This window comes from Capricornis sumatraensis, chromosome 8 (genome assembly GCF_032405125.1).
Source record: "Capricornis sumatraensis isolate serow.1 chromosome 8, serow.2, whole genome shotgun sequence".
Classification (NCBI taxonomy): Eukaryota; Metazoa; Chordata; class Mammalia; order Artiodactyla; family Bovidae; genus Capricornis; species Capricornis sumatraensis.
The window spans coordinates 63,923,930-63,942,106 of NC_091076.1; the positions used below are offsets into that span (position 1 = coordinate 63,923,930).

General features: G+C 43.8%; 1 protein-coding gene across 2 annotated transcripts in view; it reads right to left on the reverse strand.

Moving 5' to 3' along the window:
• ACACA (acetyl-CoA carboxylase alpha) overlaps nt 1-18,177 on the reverse strand; it is a 214,412-nt gene that overhangs the window by 53,068 nt on the left and 143,167 nt on the right. For both annotated transcript variants that reach the window (XM_068978814.1, XM_068978813.1), the window contains exons 41-43: nt 14,062-14,159; nt 9,976-10,096; nt 9,012-9,122 (exon numbers count right to left, since the gene is read on the reverse strand). In XM_068978814.1, coding sequence (XP_068834915.1) covers nt 9,012-9,122; nt 9,976-10,096; nt 14,062-14,159 — 330 coding nt within the window. The remainder of the gene's footprint in view (nt 1-9,011; nt 9,123-9,975; nt 10,097-14,061; nt 14,160-18,177) is intronic.

Sequence of the window (18,177 nt, forward strand, 5' to 3'; positions counted from 1 at the left end):
GAGAAGCTAATTTACTTGGGTTTCAGGCAGGGGCTGGGGGGAGAAGAAAGGTTAAGGGGAGAGGAGGGGGAGAGACACAACAGCAGAACTTTGACTGAACACTAATTTGCAAAGACAGAACGATGAACATGGCTGGAAAGAAAAGTGAAGAAAATCCAGCACAAGGAGGCATAACATCTAAATGACTGGGAAGATGAAGATGCTGAGCTGCTCTGCTGAGGGCACCAGGCCTTGGGGGGCACTTAGCTTGAGTTCAGGGACGATGTTTTATGACAGGCAGAACATGTACAGACCCTACACACCCCAGAACCTGTGAAGTGGAGGCATCTCTTGATTCCAAGACTCCGGGAGCATCCAGTCCTGGGGGCTGGATAGGATGCTCTGGAGAGAGGGCAGACATAGAGCGGAGGTCACACATATGTGTGAGCCAGAGATTGCTCCCTGAGCTGAGAGAGTGAGAAATTAGTATCCTGGTTTTGTGTGCCCGGGGGGCTTCAGAGTCCCTCAGTCTACATCACCCTACTGAGTCCTGAAACAAGTCCCACTAAACTAATTTAACTAGTATCTGAATATATAGCTCTCAAAAAGACCTATCTTTGGACTTCCCTGGTGGCCCAGTGGTTGCGAATCCACTGAATCCACTGCCAATGCAGGGAACTCAGGTTTGATCCCTGGTCTGGGAAGATCCACATGCTGCAAGGAGCAACTACGACCAAGAGCCTCAACTCCTGATGCCCGTGTGCAGAGAGCTAGCGCTCGGCAATAAGAGCAGCCACCGCGACGAGGAGCCCACGCACCGCAGCTGGAGAGGGGCCCCCACTCTCCACAACTGGAGAAACCCCACGTGCAGCAACGAAGACCCAGTGCAGCAAAAAAAAAAAGACCCTATCTTCCAGTCCTGTATCACAACCTTGACTTTTGACAAGGCGGGTGATGGAAAGGCATAAAAGCCTGGGCGGACAGCATGCAGCAGATCCCTAAGGTTCTAGAGAGTACTATTTCAGAGTGGTGAGTTTTAGCTGTTCCTCCAGTAATTAAAACTCATTTCATATTTTCAGCTGGCCGGAATGTTATGAATCCAATTTCTTTGCTATCTTTGAAGAGCATTTTCATCTTCACTACATTTGTTCTTGAGACAAGACGACTTTGAAAGCAAAAATACATGGGAAAGAGTTCGGTTCTATTCAGTTCTACAATAGGCCAGAGCATCAAACTGGAGTCACTTTGTTAATTCTGAACTACTATTTAAGAGGAATTAGTTTGTCTGTATAGAGAAACAGACTAGGAAGAACTTCATACAGATTAAATGGATTGGCTTAAAGAGTACTGAGTTGCCCTTCAGTCGAGTTTTTCAAGCATCACTGAATGACTATTTGGTAATGGAGCTACAGCGGAAATTCAAACAACAGTTGGGTAGTGGGACTCTGAAGGATCCTTTTGCTTCCAGCAATAATTCTAGGACCACTTGTTCTCATCATGAACTACATCGCCACCATCACCACATGGCACTTAACTCTTCTGTAATATGGAAAAAAAAATTTTTTAACTGTTATGCTCTATAACTCCCATTCTGAACCTTGCTAACACATAGTAATTTATGTATCACTAGTATGTAATCGCACTAACACAGAATTCTCTCACATGTAGTCACTTTTTTAGACTCCCCACCAGTGCCCCAATCTATTCTCTCCCTGCCCCAACCTAACACAGCTCCCTGGCTACAAGTCAAGACACATCTTCATAGCATAAGAGAGTACTAGAAATTAAAAAGAATTTAACATTCAGAGACCCTCTGGTCTTCACCTTAAGATAGGAAATGTATTTTACATAGAGGAAAGTGAGCCCCAAGGAGACAAGAGCCCAAAGTTGCTTTGGGCTAGTTGCTTTGCTAGTAAATGGCAAGGAGAGGAATAAAAAAAAACAAATTTTGTTTGCTTTTTCTTAGGAAAAAAATCTGAGGGACTTCCCTGGTGATGGTTAAGAATCTGCCTTGCAATGCAGTGGGGTCCATCCCTGGTTGGGGAACTAAGATCTCATGTGCCGAGGAGCAACTAATAAGCCCATGCACCACAATTTAGAGGATCCAAACTCTACCATGAAGATCTTGCGTGCTCCAACCAAGATTCCATGCAGCCAAAGAAATAATAAATAAATAATTTTTTAAAAATGTAAAGGCTCTGATAGGCTTCCCAGTGGTAAAAAACCCATCTGCCAATGCAGGAGATGTAAGAGACACAGGTTCAATCCCTGGGTTGTAAAGATGCCCTGGAGGAGGGCATGGCAACCCACTCCAGTATTCTTGCCTGGAGAATCCCATGGACAGAGGAGCCTGGTGGGCTATAGTCCATAGTGTTGCAGAGAGTCGGACACGACTGAGGGGGTCGCCAAGAGGGTCACAAAGAGTTGGACATAAGTGAGTGACAAACATCAAAGGCTTTGAAACTTCAAAAAGTTTTAGCACATTTATAATAGCACATTCATAAACACGATCATTCCCGAGTCTCAATGCCCAGGCAGAGCCTCAGAACTCTGACTTCGTCTAGAAGCTCTAGAGTGATGCTCGTGCGGGCTCTCCCATCCTGAGTCTCTAGGCCACCATGCCCACGCGGGCTCTCTTAGAGGGTCGGAGGCAGTGGATCCCTGAATGACAATTCCACCAGAGAGCGGGGAGCAGACTGCCGGCCAATTACCTCCGCGCACTCATGGCGTCAAACAGACCTGGTACAGTTTCCTACCAGACCCAAGGAACACTGGATGAGAAACTAAACAACTCCCCAGATGGGGTCAGGTGTGCCCCTATTTTACGTGTGCGCAGGGGGAAAAGCTTGAAAACCAAAGGGATGGGCAACCTTTTCTGAGAGCTCATTCCTCATGCTAAAGAGCGGCTGACTCCGAGAGGAAGCTCACATGCCCTCTTTAGAAAGGAGACTGATCCCATCTGGAGCTTTGGAGAACAGGGCCTGTCTGTTGTGAAAATAGGTAGTTAGGGACTTTTAAAAATGCAAATTGCTGGACTGATCCTTAGAGTGATTATGGGCTATTGTAGCAACAAGTCCTTGGGGACCTGCGCAGACAGATGACTGACACATATACTACCCTATCAGGACCGGACACGGTGCCGCTGGCGTTAATGGCTTTCCAAAGTGTGTGATTGTCTTTAGATAACATCTACGGGGAAAGTCAATACGGGGATGTACTGCCACAGTGAGGACTGACATCTAACATTTTCTTAAAGGAATCTTTGCCTTCCAAGGGTCAGAAAGTAGAGAGAATGTTGTGTTTGTATTTCACTTCCACGTCTTAGATAAAGAGCTGCACTGAGACAGGCCCCTAAATGCATCTTAGGGAAGACGACAACAGTACCAGTGGATTACCTGTATTAACTCATTTAATCCTCACAAGAGCCTGTTACAAGCCTTGTTTTACGGTTAACACAACTGTGACCTGGAAGGGTTAAGTACATTGTTCAAGGTTGCTCCACTCACAGTTGGCAGAGCCTGGATTCAAACCTGGCCAGTCTATTTCTTTTATTTATTTTTTGGTTTCACCATGAGGCTTGTGGGATCTTAGTTCTCTGGCCAGGGATGGAACCCCTACTCCCTGCATTGGGAGCTCTGAGCCTTAACCACTGGACCTCCAGGGAAGTCCCCAGTCTGCCTCTTTAAGTTACGTGACAGTTACAAGGCAGCCAGAGCTGAAGAACCATCCCTTCCTTTCTCAGGCCCCCATGGCTGACTCTCACGTTGTGCGTCAGCGTCATGGGTAAGGATGGAGAACGCACAGTGCAGGCTCCCGGCGCTACAAGCTCCTAGGAGGAGCTCTGATACTGTACCCCAAAGAGTCACATTTCATGTTGTACTGACACACAAATATATGTATTTGGAAACTGAGATCCAGTGAGGGCCTGATACCAAGTTTCAAAAGCAAGATTAGCAGAATTAGCCCCCCCTACAGGCCTAACACAGAGCCCTAGCCACACTCACCATATAATTTATTTTTTCTTGGCAGATCCAGTGGTACTAGGGACCTGTTCTCTCTAAAGGGAATGAGATTATTGGATATTTTTTCCTCCTTAATGCAGAAGCTTTAAAATGCTTTAGCATGAGAAAATCATACATCACCTCTTGAATGAATCTATCAGACCACTGGCAGATGCCTTACCTCCAGAGACAGTTATTGTCCAGAGGACAAGTCATAAACTGCAATTGTGATTTCTTGGTATAAAGAGAGGGCTTTTACCACATCTAGGCAGTGGACTGAGAGCTGGCAGGCTCTCGTCTACATCCCTTGTATTTCTAGGCCCTCCCAGCCTACTGACCTACATTACAGTAAACACAGAACAGAGCAAAGAGTGGAAGCAGAGGAAGTGGATCTGAAAGTCACTGCAAACGTCCAATGTCGCCTTGACTTAGGAGTTTATGACTCTACAAATTGTCACAGCCCATTAAGGGTCTTTTTTTCCAGTTTCCCAAGCACACAAGCTGCTGCCTTTGCCAAGCCAGCTTGACTCCCTTCTGGCAGGTAGTCTTTCACATCCATCAAGTCCGTCCTTACCACTCAGTGAGGTATTTTGAAGGATCTGCCCACCCACCATCTACTGTTTGAAGAACTGGGAACCCATGATCCACTACCTTGAGTGACATGAAAGAGCAGGCCCTTAGGAGCTTCTCTTACTAATGTTATCACTCTCATGACATTTGGACAAAAAGTAAAATGACCACTGGGACGTCCCTGATGGTCTAGCGGCTGAGAGTCCGCCTGCCAATGCAGGGAATACAGGTTCAATCTCTGGTCCAGGAAGATCCCACATGCCGAGGAGTAACTAAGCCACAACTACTGACCCCACGCACTGCAACGACTGAAGCCCTCTTGCCTAGAGCCAGTGCTCCGCAACAAGAGAAGCCACCGCAATGAGAAGCTCAAGCCCCATGACGAAGAGTAGCCCCTGTTTGCTGCAACTGGAGAAGGCCCACGCAGCAGTGAAGACCCAGTGCAGCTTAAAGTAAAATAAATAATATATAAAAAAAATAAAATGATCACACTACTTTCTCTTCTCAGGCCTTGTGGACACAGAGCCCAGGGAACTGAGCGCAGCTTAAATGAAACTCAGGGATGCGGAGGTTCATGTTCTGCTGCTAGTTCTAGTCTCTGTTGGTGGAACGAACAGACAAAGGTATTCTTCTACCTTCTGCTGTTTCCGTCTTCCCATCTGTAAAATGGCCCCCATGCCACCGGCCCACCCAGAAAGTAACAAGGAACCACACGGATGTTCTTAAGTTTCAAATAAAGTTATCCAGGCTGCCCCTATCACCAGCCCATCGCCTTGAGTTCAAATGTCAACTCTGTTTCTGCAATGCTTAAGAAGACTGGATCCTGTATCTCTCCTCATCTGTGTAACATTCTGAATATTTCACACATAACTACAGGCAGCAAAGAACAAGGCATTCAAGGAACGAGGATGTGCAAACACTCAAATGACAAGGACAGGGGATCAAAGTACACATGCGGGGAGCACTCTCTGGTTTTGGAAAACAAAAGACAGGATGGCAGAGGATGGAGCCGCTAAAAAAGATGTGTAAGTGAACAGTGAAATCACTGAAAGGAAGAGACAGGAAACCGTGGGGATGGTCATGTTTTATGTGCAGGTGACCACTGCCGGCTACAAAAAGAAATCCTTTAAAAGTAAGAGTCTTTGGAAGAGAGAGGTAGGAAGGGCTAAACTAATTAAAACCGGGCTGGCTAACGACGGGCAACACCACGTGGCTGCTGAGACGGAGTGCAGCCATAAAAGCTTGACGCAGACACGCAGTGTATTAAGTTGGGAATGTGTGTCTTTCCAGCTTCGTTTCTATTAAAGGAACAAACAATTTACATGTGGCTGCCTTACAGAAGTGTGATATGTGGAGTGTCAACCCTTTCTCTTCACACCCAACTGTGTGCAGTCAAAGCAGAGATGGGGTGGAGGGGGGCGGGGAGGGGGAGGAGAAGAGCAGGGAGAAAGAAAGTTTTTTAAAAAATCTCTGCCTCAGCAAAAGTTTTCATTAAAATTTTAGACAAATGATCCCTGTGTCCTTCTCCCTTGCTGCCTGGGGCTCCATGCTATTTCTATGCAAATAACAACCTCGTGGTTTATATCTTATTATTTCCACCGGAGCTGCAGCGACATGACCTGAGACGTGTAAGAGGTGGGGGGTGGGGGTGGGGGTGGGGAGGTGGAGTTAGAAAGGAGAGAGAAAGAGAGAAGAGGAGAGAGAGAGATGAAGTGGGTGTTCACTCAAGTGTGAAAAAAATACTGTCAGGAGTGCGCGTCAAGAACAAAAAAAAAAAATCGCAGGGATAACGTGTTTATTTCAGTACCACCCCCACCCCCCCACCCCCCCTCTGCAATCCAGCACCTTTTAAAATTCATTGGGCATCGGGCGATCATGCACAATCCATCTGCTTTCACTTTATCATTTGCATTTCATGCCTCCTGGCTTTTGATGTGCTGATACTTTGATGCAGTCAGGAGACGCGCATTATCATTATTTCAATTTTCAAAGGGGTCAACGGGATCGGCACTTGCACACACAGGTTTTTTTTCCCCTACAACCTCGCCATGCGCCCCCTCCCTTCTGACTCTTCGCCCTAATGTTTAACATAAAGGATGAAGACTCAGAAAGGTAGGGGTCAAATGTTTACAGTCTAAAGGCTTGCGTCCACCACCTACATTTACACAGGTACACACGTATGACAGGGTAGATGGTCAGCGCTTGGGGAGGCTCCGCGGGGCTACACACACACACAAAGACTTTCTCACACATGGAGACTCAGGGAAGCACACACACACAGAGGGATCCAGACACAAAGACAGAGACTAGCGCTCGGGCAGGAAGAGACACGCACTCAAAGTGACCTGGACACACGCCCAGTGGATGCGGGACAGACTCCTATAGAAGAAAAGGCAGGTGTGGAGAGTGATAGCGGCGCGCACAAAGACAGGATGTGCACAATCAAGAAGGCGGAGGAGGCAGCCGGAGTATGTGGCCCCCGTCTAGTCCCCTTCTTCATACCTGAGAGGCACAGGGGCAGACAGGACATTTTAATGAATTTGCATGAAATCGGGGGTCTGCCAGCTCCATGTAAGAGGATAGAGAAGCAGTCAGGGCAGGGTTAGGTAACCCCTATAACTGATCACTCTCTTCAGCTACAAATGATCATATCCTTCTGGAAACAAGCATTGTAGGGTAAGTTACAGCTGCAGCTTCACTGTCTCTTCCCTACAACTAGACTTCTTCTTTAACCAGTGGCCCTGCAGGCTAAGAGGAAGATGAATATAATGAATTTGATCACAGCAATTCAACCAGATTTTAAGAAAACAAAACAAAATCCCTAATGCTTTCTTCGTAGCAAGATTGAAATTCAACTACCAAGCTTTCAGGAAAAAACAAACAAAACCCCCAGCAGCAGTGACAATAACACAACAATGACAACACCTCTGCCTTTTGGAATAGTCTTTTGCTATCAGGGAAAAAATAAGAAACTCAGTGTGACAAGGCACTTCAGAAATTAGCTCTTTGCTCAGGTAGAGGAACACTGTAGAAATGTAGGTGTCTTCGTTACACTGGATCCTCACAGATAATGGTATGTACAGTTCTCTTCAGCATGCATCAATATCTCATTCTAAGAAAAAGGATCCGAAAGAACAACTCTTTTTAAAAACGTAAGACTCTTAGCCAGTTTCATTCAGAGCAATAATCTCCCTCAGTAGAGACAGTTCACAATCTTTATTTCCAGGCTACTCTCTCAAGAAAGAGCAGGACATCCAAGCCAGCCTCTGTGAGCACCACTCTGCTTTCCTTGGAGAGAAAGGCAAACCCAGAGAAGGATACAGAGTTCACATGGGTGCAGAGAGCAAGCTTATCACCTCACATCATTCTCATTTCTGGCGTCCCCCAAAGTTAACTGGACTGATGGCAGTGTCAACTTATTCTAAATGGGGATGATAGGCTGGGACACTGAATTCCAATCCTTCTACTTGAAAGTCAAGGCTGGATTAAAAAAAAAAAAGTTCGTGCAAGTCTAATAAACAACTAACTTAGCACACATGTAATTCCGCAAATTCGATCCCCAAACCATGTTAAGAGAGAGGAAAAGGTGACGAAGCGCAGCACAGGCCAATGCTTTGTGCCAAGTTCCAGGTGCTTTTACCTCTGTTTCCTCATTTGAAGGTGGAAACTGCTACTCATCTTTGGCAGATAGAGAAAGATGAGAGGTTATGTGAGTTGTATGAGGTCAGCCAGCCAGCCTTAGACTATTACATATTCCTAGCTTTGGAGAGAAAATAATTTTCCTATGCCTGCAAAGAAGGGGGAACTACATGGTCCTTTGTATATGCAGGTATTCTTATGTACTGAGGTCACTGTAAGAGTGAAAGCTATATATTTTTTCCCCTCTCTGGAAAAGCCACTATGCACTTGGATTGAACAGGCACAAGCATTTCTTTGGACGGGAAAGTGAACGTCCATGTCACACTCTTTTCTCAGCAATCCATCCATGCATCCACCCGCCCACTTCCCATTCAACATTCACCAAGTACTTCCTTACCTATAAGGGACCACGGCTTAAGTGTTCCTCTTCAGAGGTGTTTCACAGTTTCTCAAAACATTAAAACCTGATACCCTTGCCATGTTCAGAGGATGTTTCATAGGTATAAATCTCACACTGCTTGCTCACAGATGACAAAAAGAGAGGGAGAGGGCAGAACAGATGCAGTCAATCTGATCTTTCTAGAAAGACATCAGAATGTAACATATCCACAGGGCTTGGAATAGTGTCAGGCACACAGTAGGTACTCATAATACTCATTATGTCAAATGAATGAATAGGCAGAGAAGACGGAGAGAGGAGCAGAGAGAGACTGAGGAAGGCGTGAGCTGAATATCTTCCCCCACCAATCAAGACCTAGAATTAAGAATTCACAACAGTCTTGGAAAAGCTTCACACACTTCTCCCAAACCCTAGAAACTTACTTTGTTGAGGGCCCCAGCTCCTGTCAGGATTAAGTGAGAATTTTCGACCTGGATGGTTCTCTGTCCCAGTCGGACGAGGTAAGCCCCAATCCCAATGGCCCTGCACGTAACCTTAAAAACAGAATAAATTCGATGCGTCATATATTTATGTTCCCTCGCAAGCTGTAAGAATTAAGCTATCAGTATACAAAAAATTCACATGAACAGAAGCTAGGTTTTTTGTTTTTGTTTTTTTAGGAAATCTATTTGGTTAAATGACAATACAAAAACAATTTCCCGGTTAAAGCCAAGAAGGTACAGAATTCATTCAATGATTCAAGCAACAGTTAAAGGGTCTCAGACCCTTTACTTCTCTTACACTTTTGCCTGTTCCACAGATGTGTGGCATCCACACTAGAGGTATGAAAAAGGAAACTAGTTAAGAGGAAATGAAATTTAAGCTGTTAATACTGTGTAGAATATTTGAGAAATAACAAGTTAAACTAAAAGCTAACACAAGGTGCCAGTTTCATCTGGGGAATCCAATTATGTACATTACCCTATCATCCTACTATTATGCACAATTAAAATCAAACTGCAGATTTACAATTTTAAAGCAATGCTCCTGGGGCTTCCCTGGTGGCACAGAGATAGGAATCCGCCTGCCAGTGCAGGAGACATGAGTTCAATCCCTGGTCTGGGAAGATCCCACATGCCATGGGGCAACTAAGCCCGTGCTCCAGAGCCCAGGAAACTGCAAATACTGAAGCCTGCACACCCTCGAGCCCGTGGTCCACACTCGCTCCCACTCGCTGCAAGTAGAGAAAAGCACGCTCAGCCACAAAGACCCAGCACAGCCAATAAAGCAATATTTTTTTTTTTTAAAGAAATGCTCCCATTTGAGGCTGAACAGCAGTGACGGTGGCAAAAGCAAATCCTAGTCACAGCCAGCTCTCCAAAAATCTCACACTCGGCCAAGATTTACCAGGCTGATGGTGATGATCTCGTCGTAGGCCAAAGAGGATTCCCCAGCAATCATTCCAGACCCTCGAAGGTTCTCTGCTCCAAGCCCTTCTTCCTTCCCAATAATGTCAGTTATCTTGTACCTGGTGGATAGAGTCATGCCAAATTAGACAGGTTAAACACAGTAACAACAATCCATTAAGAGAATAACCACCATTAATAGGCTGTTAAAAGCATACTGAACTCTTATATTTAACACCAGAGCTCTGTACATTTTTTATACTCGTCATTCATATATCTTCCCTTCTTAGCTTGGTGCCTTATTTTGTCTGGAAGCAACATGGTATAGCGGAAAGAGCAAAATCTGGAACTAAGCAGACAGGTTTAAATCCCTGCTCTGACACATACAGCAGTGCAACTCTAGGGATAAGGTAACTTGTGTAAGATGGGAATTAGAGTGTATCCTCTTCTGAGAGTTGAATTGAGTTAAATTTAAGCAGCAATGAGAGGGTTTGACACATAGATGGCGCTCCAGTGTCAGAAGACCTCTTACTTTCTAGGACATGTATCTCTACAGTAAGCCACAGCCATTAAATCAAACATTTTAGATGAATGTTACCTAGGAATTAAAAAAAAAAAATCCAGAGGCACAGTGACAACAATTTCTCAAGTTCCAAATCCTCTCCTTCCAAGACAAGGATGAAGGGAAGGTCAACACAGTGCATTCTATCCCTGCTCCTTGGCAAGCACCCAGTGTATATACGAGAGTTCCTGGCACAGTGCTCTGGAGGGGCAGGGAGACTGTGTGTAAACGTGAAATGCTGGGCAAGTTGTCCAGAAAGCAGCCTGCAGATCCAAGGGGAGCCACTCATGGGTCTTCTCGGTGGGAGATTAGGAGTGATAGCTGATAATGCGAAATGGGAGATGGGGAATGCAACTAATAAAGGAAAAATACAAAGTGGGACATAGAGATGGGCATATGTTATTTATTGTTCCACGTGTACCCAGAAGCCTTGGCACTGGGCAGTTTTAGAAACTGAAATAATAAATAAATATCCCACAGTGGCTCTTAAACTATTTTTTTTTTTTGCCCCCATATTTCTCTGTTCCTTTACTTCCAGCCTTCCACCAATTCCTTTTCTTTGCTCTCGCTGTTGTTCTGTGGCTTTGTGTTTCTGCTTCCCAGATTCCCAGTAATTCCTTCTCCCAGTTCTTCATTTGGCTCTGTATCTAGACTCTAGATTATGTTACAGGTCAAGTCAATCTGCTTTAATGGGTTAACACGCCACAGTAATTTGGTGGTGGAGGAGGGGGTTTAGTGTTCTTTTTATAAGGCTCACATGCCATAGAGTCACACATACCCATGGGCCCTGCCAGCCTTCCTTGTAAAGCAGATCTTTTCCCTCCTAAGGAGTGCATACTGTTTCAGAGGTGTTTATGATTTGTTAAGTGACATCTTTTCCTATTGCATTACATGAAAGAGAATAAAAAACTTCCCATTTTCTGCTCTGTGATCTAAGTCTTCTACCTTTAAGACTATCATTCTTTAAAGTAGTACCAGGGACTTCCCTGGAGACTCTGCACTTCCACTGCAAGAGCACAGGTCTGATCCCTGGTCAGGGAACTAGATTGCGCATGTCACATCACATGGCCGAAAAACAAAAAGGCAGTGCCACATTTTAATGTTACTTATAATAAAAACCTTCGTGTAACATAATATGATTATGAAAGATTCGTGTGTGTCATTTTTGACCCTCACAACCGTACAGTGTGATAAGGAATATCCTCTCCATTATCATAGATAATAACAGCCAGGGTCTGTGATTGCTTACTATGTGCTTAGTACTGTGCCATTAAGGGCTTCACATATATATAAGCTCACTTGATTCTTCTTCGTACAGATGAGGAAACTGAAGCTCAGAGAAGAAAACTGACTTATTTGAACAGAAACAATATACAAAAATCAAGTCTTCTGAGATACCAGTAACAAAGAGTTAAAAGATACAATGGCGCGGGTGGGGTGGGAATCCTGTTCAGAGTAGCAAGAAAAAAGTGCAAAACATTTAGAGCTATTTAAAAAACGGCAAAATCCCGCCATACCTACACTGTACACCAAGACATCCTGGGATGGGTGCCACAGTGAACCCTCAGGGGCACTGAAGGGCGTTTCGAAGTTTTGGGAGAAATACTATGTGATATCTGATGGCTCCCATGTGACTACTAGTTTCAAGGAGTTCGTGGTTTAACACTAGGTAGCGCTACATTCCTTCTGACAATCGTTGCAAAGATGGGTTTTCAGTTTTGAAGGTGGTGCGGGGTGGAGGGAGTTCTACACAAAAACCAGTGCAGAACAAGATGTGAGGGTGGAGATGTCCAAGCTGACTCTAAGATTTGCAACGTCGTGCAGATGCAAATATCCCATAAGGAGTAACTGCAATTATTTAAGAATGAAATTAAAAAAATTTTTTCAGCTATTAGATATATTATACAGTTGACCCTTGAACAACAAACAGCCAGAATTAGGGGCATCCACCCTCAGTAGGTGAAAATTCAAGTATCACTTAAAGTTGGTGCTCGATTATTAATACATGGTTCTTCCATGTCTATAAACAGATTCAATCAACCACAGATGGTATAGTACTGTTGCATTTACTGTTGAAAATGTCCATGCAGAAGTGGACTCAAGAAATTCAAACCCATGTTGTTCACGGCGTAAATACTTATGAAGCCCTCTGGGTCTGACTACTCAATAATCAGAAATACCAAGTATATCTTTTTGCCTAAAGCTGCTATGAAAAAATTACGGAGACAATATGGGTGCTGTGAACCAAAAAAGACTGAGACCTTCTGGCATAACCTATGTGAAGAAAACTATAAAACTTCAAATATACACTTAAATAATTAGAAAAACACACCATACATCTTGTTGGGAAGAGTTAATATTATGAAGCACTCAGATCATCCTAATTTATAAACCTAATGCAACCTGGATCAAAATCATTATGGGAGGTTTTGGGGAATTTAAAAAAAATGAGCCTATATGTAATAAGACAAAAATAATTGATAAAATTTGGGGGAAAAATTAAGAATGTGAGGAACCCTGGCCCATTACAGCAGTTAAAACTGTGTGGCATTAGTCCAAGAATAGATAGAACAAAAAAACAGAATATAAAGCCTGGTAATTGAGTTAAGATTATTATAAAAGTGAAGAAGGTATGAATTATTCAATAAATGATACTGAAGCAACTGATTAACATTCTGGAAAATACTTTCAGATAGATTATAAAACTGTTCAACTTCACTGGTGACCGAAAAATACCAGTTAAAATAACAATTGCTGTTTTCATCCTATTTTATTGACAGTAATCAATGTTGGCAAGGATGGAGAACAATTAAACAGCATAAACAAGCACTACATATACTGTTCGTGGGAATGCAGCTCTTGAGAAGACAATTTGAAATTGTTAAAAAAAAAAATTTTTTTAATGGACACACTTTTTGACTACTAATTCTACTTTTAGAAATTAACACCAAGTAAATAACCAGAGATATTCCTCAAAGTTTACATAAAAGAATGATCAGTCCAGGGATATAGCAGTAAAAATTAGAATTGTCTGAATGTTCAGATATGATACATTCATTATAAAGATTTATATGAAGCCATTAAATATCACATTCTCAAATAATATTGTAAGAATATAAAAAGTTCCCCCCAAAATAATTTTTAGTGGAAAGAATAAATTACAAAAGACCTTTTCTATTATGACCCCAATTATGTAGGAAAAAAGATGTATATACATATGACAGAAAGAATATATATTAATAACTGTGATTTCTTGCTAAGACTATAGCTGGTTTTTACTTTTTATTCATAATTATTTGTATGTTCCAACTTTTCAAATGCAGATAATAAACAATTTTAAAGCCTCAATGAATAATTTTGCCTTTTAGTTAGTAAGTGGTACAGCAGAGATACCTAAGGCTCCTAGATTATGCGACAAGCAGTCTTCATTGCTCAGGGTCATGATCAGCAGGACAGTGAGAAAAAAATGATCAAATTCTCCTTTCTTGAATCCATGGCCAAATTATTCTGATAGATAACACCTACCTGGATTCTCCTTCATCTTCCACATGTTCACAATGGACAGAGTTGAGAGCACTGACTCTCTTATAATCTTGAGGGGTCAGATATAAATATTTGTATCCCTGTGGGAAGCACAAATAGTTTTTAACCCATTATTTGCCATCACCAAATGACCAGAAGACCCAGCAAAGCATGTATGATGCAATGGTTCTAAGCTAGCTGTAAATCGCCAAATCATGTCTTAAGAGCTACTGTCTCATAGAATGCTAGCATAGAGAGTGCTCCTTTGAAAGATGGAGGTGTCTGCTTCTGTGTCACTGTATCCTTGAAATCAGGTGTCTTGCAGCTGCAACTTCCGGTACTGATACATTCCACTCATTTTCCTTTTCATCAAGGTTAAGGGGGCATTCTCTAATCTTAAGTGATACCTCCATTAAAAATATCAACACAAACTTAAAGATTTGCATGAATTACTATTCATCATTTTCTCACAATGGGACCATCGTACCATCAAAATATAGATGGGTCAAGGATAATTGAAAGCATCACAAAACTGGAGTATTCAATCTTAAAACCAGATGTCTATGTTAATGATCAATAAACACTAAGCTTGAACCATTTGTTTTAAATAAACATTTCATTTTTTAAATAAAAAAGCAAACAAATATTTGCTTTTTAAAATAAATAATCCCTAGGTACATTAAAAAATCATACTAACATTTCTTAATTGCCTTATTTTTATACATACATATGCACACTCACATACAGAGTTATTTAACACATGTATTCACCTTAAGTGAATGAGTCACTCAGACCAAAAAACAAAAAAAAAAGCTAGCAGAGAAAAACACTTGAAATACTATGAGAAACTATGTCCACGGTTTAACTGAATTTGTCCCACAATGAGCACAACATGCCAGAGACATGGATTTGAAGTTGCCGCCGAGTCTGCCTGACTCTCGCTGAGAAAGCAGGGAGTATCGGCAGTATGTCAGTCAGCCACGTTTATCAGGCGCCTATGACATGGAAGGCACTGGTCAAGGCATGGGAAAAACAGGAAGGGACAAAGCAGGCAAACGTTTCTGGCGTTACACAACTAATCTTCTAGTAGGAGATACAGAAAATACACAAAATAAGTAAGTTAAATATACAATGTTAATGGGAATAATGTTTGAAGGGAAAAAAGTAAAATAGAGGAAGGAGACAGGACAGCTGGGAGACTCGACCTTCTAGAAGAATAGCCAGGGAAGGCTTTGCTGAAAATGTCATTTGAGCCAATACCTGAAGTGCTGTGGAAGTGAGACATGGGGATATCTGGTGGAAAAGCACTCCAGGCAGAAGGAACCACAAGCGTGAAGGTGCCGAGTGTGCCCCGCAGGCTCAAGACAGGGCGAGGAGGCCGGAGGAGCCTCGGTGAGGGACGCGGCGGGAGCAGGCGAGGATGGGGCCACTGGAGGCCCGCCTGGGAGGGACTTGCCAGCAACTGCAGGGTTTCTGGGCCTCATGTGAGTTAGCTGGGAAGCCTTTAAGGCTTTTAATCACAGGAAAGTCTGGGGTCACGATCTGATTTACATTTAACTGGATCATTCCACTCTCTTTCCTTTCCATTTTCATTTATTTTCGGTCGTGCTGGGTCTTCACTGGAACACTGGCTTTTCTCCAGCTGCGGCAAGCAGGAGCTACTCTTCAGTTGCATGGTCTTCTCACTGCACGGCTTCTCTTGTTGTGAGCAGGGGCTCTGGGGCATGCGGGCTGCAGAAGTTGCAGCTCCCAGGGTCTAGAGCACAGGCGCAATAGTCATGGTGTGTGGGCTGAGCTGCTCTGCCGCATGTGGGATCTTCCCCGACCAGGGATTGAGCCTGCGTCTCCTGCACTGGCAGGCAGATTCTTTACCACCGATCCACCAGGGAAGCCCTCCACTTTCTGCTGAGAGTAGACTTTGGGTGGGGGGTGGCGGGGGGCAAGGCCAGAAGCAGGAAGGTCCATGACGGGGACCTGGACCACGGGGCAGCAGAAGCAGTCAGAGGCGGTTGTGTTCTGGGTATATTTTGAAGGTCGGGATGCACACGTGATTCGCTGACAGAGAGGACGTGGGGTGTGAGAAAGACAGGTCAAGCATAACTCTAAGATCTTTTACTTAGAAGAACAGAGGTATCATTTCTTGAGCCAGAGAAGACTGCAGGAAGAACACATGCAAGGAAGACGACTAGAAGCTGCCCATGAGGCAGATGTGCAGGCAGAGGTTGAGTCTGGACAGATGAATCTGACGCTCAGGGGTAGGATATCAATTTAGAAGTTTACCAGTTAATAGATGGAATTTAAATCTTGAGCACTGGGTGAGATGACCAAGGGTAGGTGAATAGAGAAAAGAGGAGAGGTCCAGGGGCTGAGCCCTAAACACTTTTTTTCTTTCTACCTCACCTTCTGTAAAAGCTATCTTGCCAAAGCACCAGGTGAGGTGGCTCTGAGCCCCGATGGGGTTGAGGCTGGGAGATCCTGGACTTGGATCTGCTATAGCCTTTGTGACCTTGACATACATCTCCATTCACATTTTAAAAAATAATTTGAAAAATCTGAGATAAAATTCACATTAACATAAAACTAGCCATCATACAGTATACAATTCAATAGTTTCTAGTATATTGAGATATAGTACAACCACCACCACTATCTAATTCTAGGATATTTCTATCATCCCAAAAGAAACACTGTATTTAATAGTGAAAGTGAGAGTCACTCAGTCATGTCCGACTCTTTCTGACCCCATGGAATTCTCCAGGCCAGAATACTGGAGTGGGTAGCCATTCCCATCTCCAGGGGATCTTCTCAACGCAGGGATCAAACCCAGGTCGGCCACATTGGAGGCACATTCTTTACCAGCTGAGGCACAAGGGAAGCCCAAGAATACTGCAGTGGGTAGCCTATCCCTTCTCCAGTGGATCTTCCCAACCCAGGAATTGAACCAGGGTCTCCGGCATTGCAAGCAGATTCTTTACCAGCTGAGCTGCCAGGGAAGCCCAAGTACTTAAGAGTGGTCATCAACAATTCTCATATACTTTTGAAATGAATTTTACTGAAGCATAATTTACAGGCAACAAAATCCATCAGTTTTAAGTGTTGTAGTTTGATGAATTCTGACAAATGTATACACTTGTGCATATCTGCCATTACAATCAAAATAAAGAGTATTTCCATCATCCCTTGACACTCTTAGAGATGTAAAAGGCAGCAAAGGAAACTGAGAAAGAGTGGTTAGAAGGGTAAAAAGGAGATTATAGGGTCCTGGAAACTAAGAGAAGAAAGCATTTCAAGGATGAAGGCCTAACCAACTGCATGGAATGCTGCTGAAACGTCACATAAGTGAGATCCTCAACATAGTTTAATAGGGAATCAATGGCAACCTTGACATAAGCAGCTCCAGTGGAACAGTGTGGGTGCAGGAGAAATAGAGATGGGTTCCAGAGGGCATGGGAGGGAGAAGGTGTCTGGAAACAGCAAGAACAGAAACTCTTTTTAAGAAGTCTTGCTGTGGCGTTCCTCTGGTGGCTCAGTAGTAAGGAATCCACCTGCCAATGCAGGACACGCCAGTTTGATCCCTGATCCAGGAAGATTCCACGTGATGAGCGGGACAAGTAAGCCGGCGAGCCACAACTACTGAGCCCACACGCTGCACCTACTGAACTCCATGTGCTCTAGAGCACGTGCTCTGCAACAAGAGGAGCCATCACAATGAGAAGGCCTTGCACGGTAACTGGGGAGTAGCTCCCACTTGCCGCAACTAGAGAAAGCTAGAACGCAGGAGAGCACAGCCAAATGACAAATAAATCTTGAAAAGAAGTCTTGTTATCAGTTCAGTTCAGTTGCTCAGTTGTGTCCGACTCTCTGTGACCCCATGAATCACAGCACGCCAGGCCTCCCTGTCCATCACCAACTCCCAGAGTTCACCCAAACTCATGTCCATCGAGTCGGTGATGCCATCCAGCCATCTCATCCTCTGTCATCCCCTTCTCCTCCTGCCCCCAATCCCTCCCAGCATCAGAGTCTTTTCCAATGAGTCAATTCTTCACATGAGGTGGCCAAAGTACTGGAGTTTCAGCTTTAGCATCAGTCCTTCCAATGAACACCCAGGACGGATCTCCT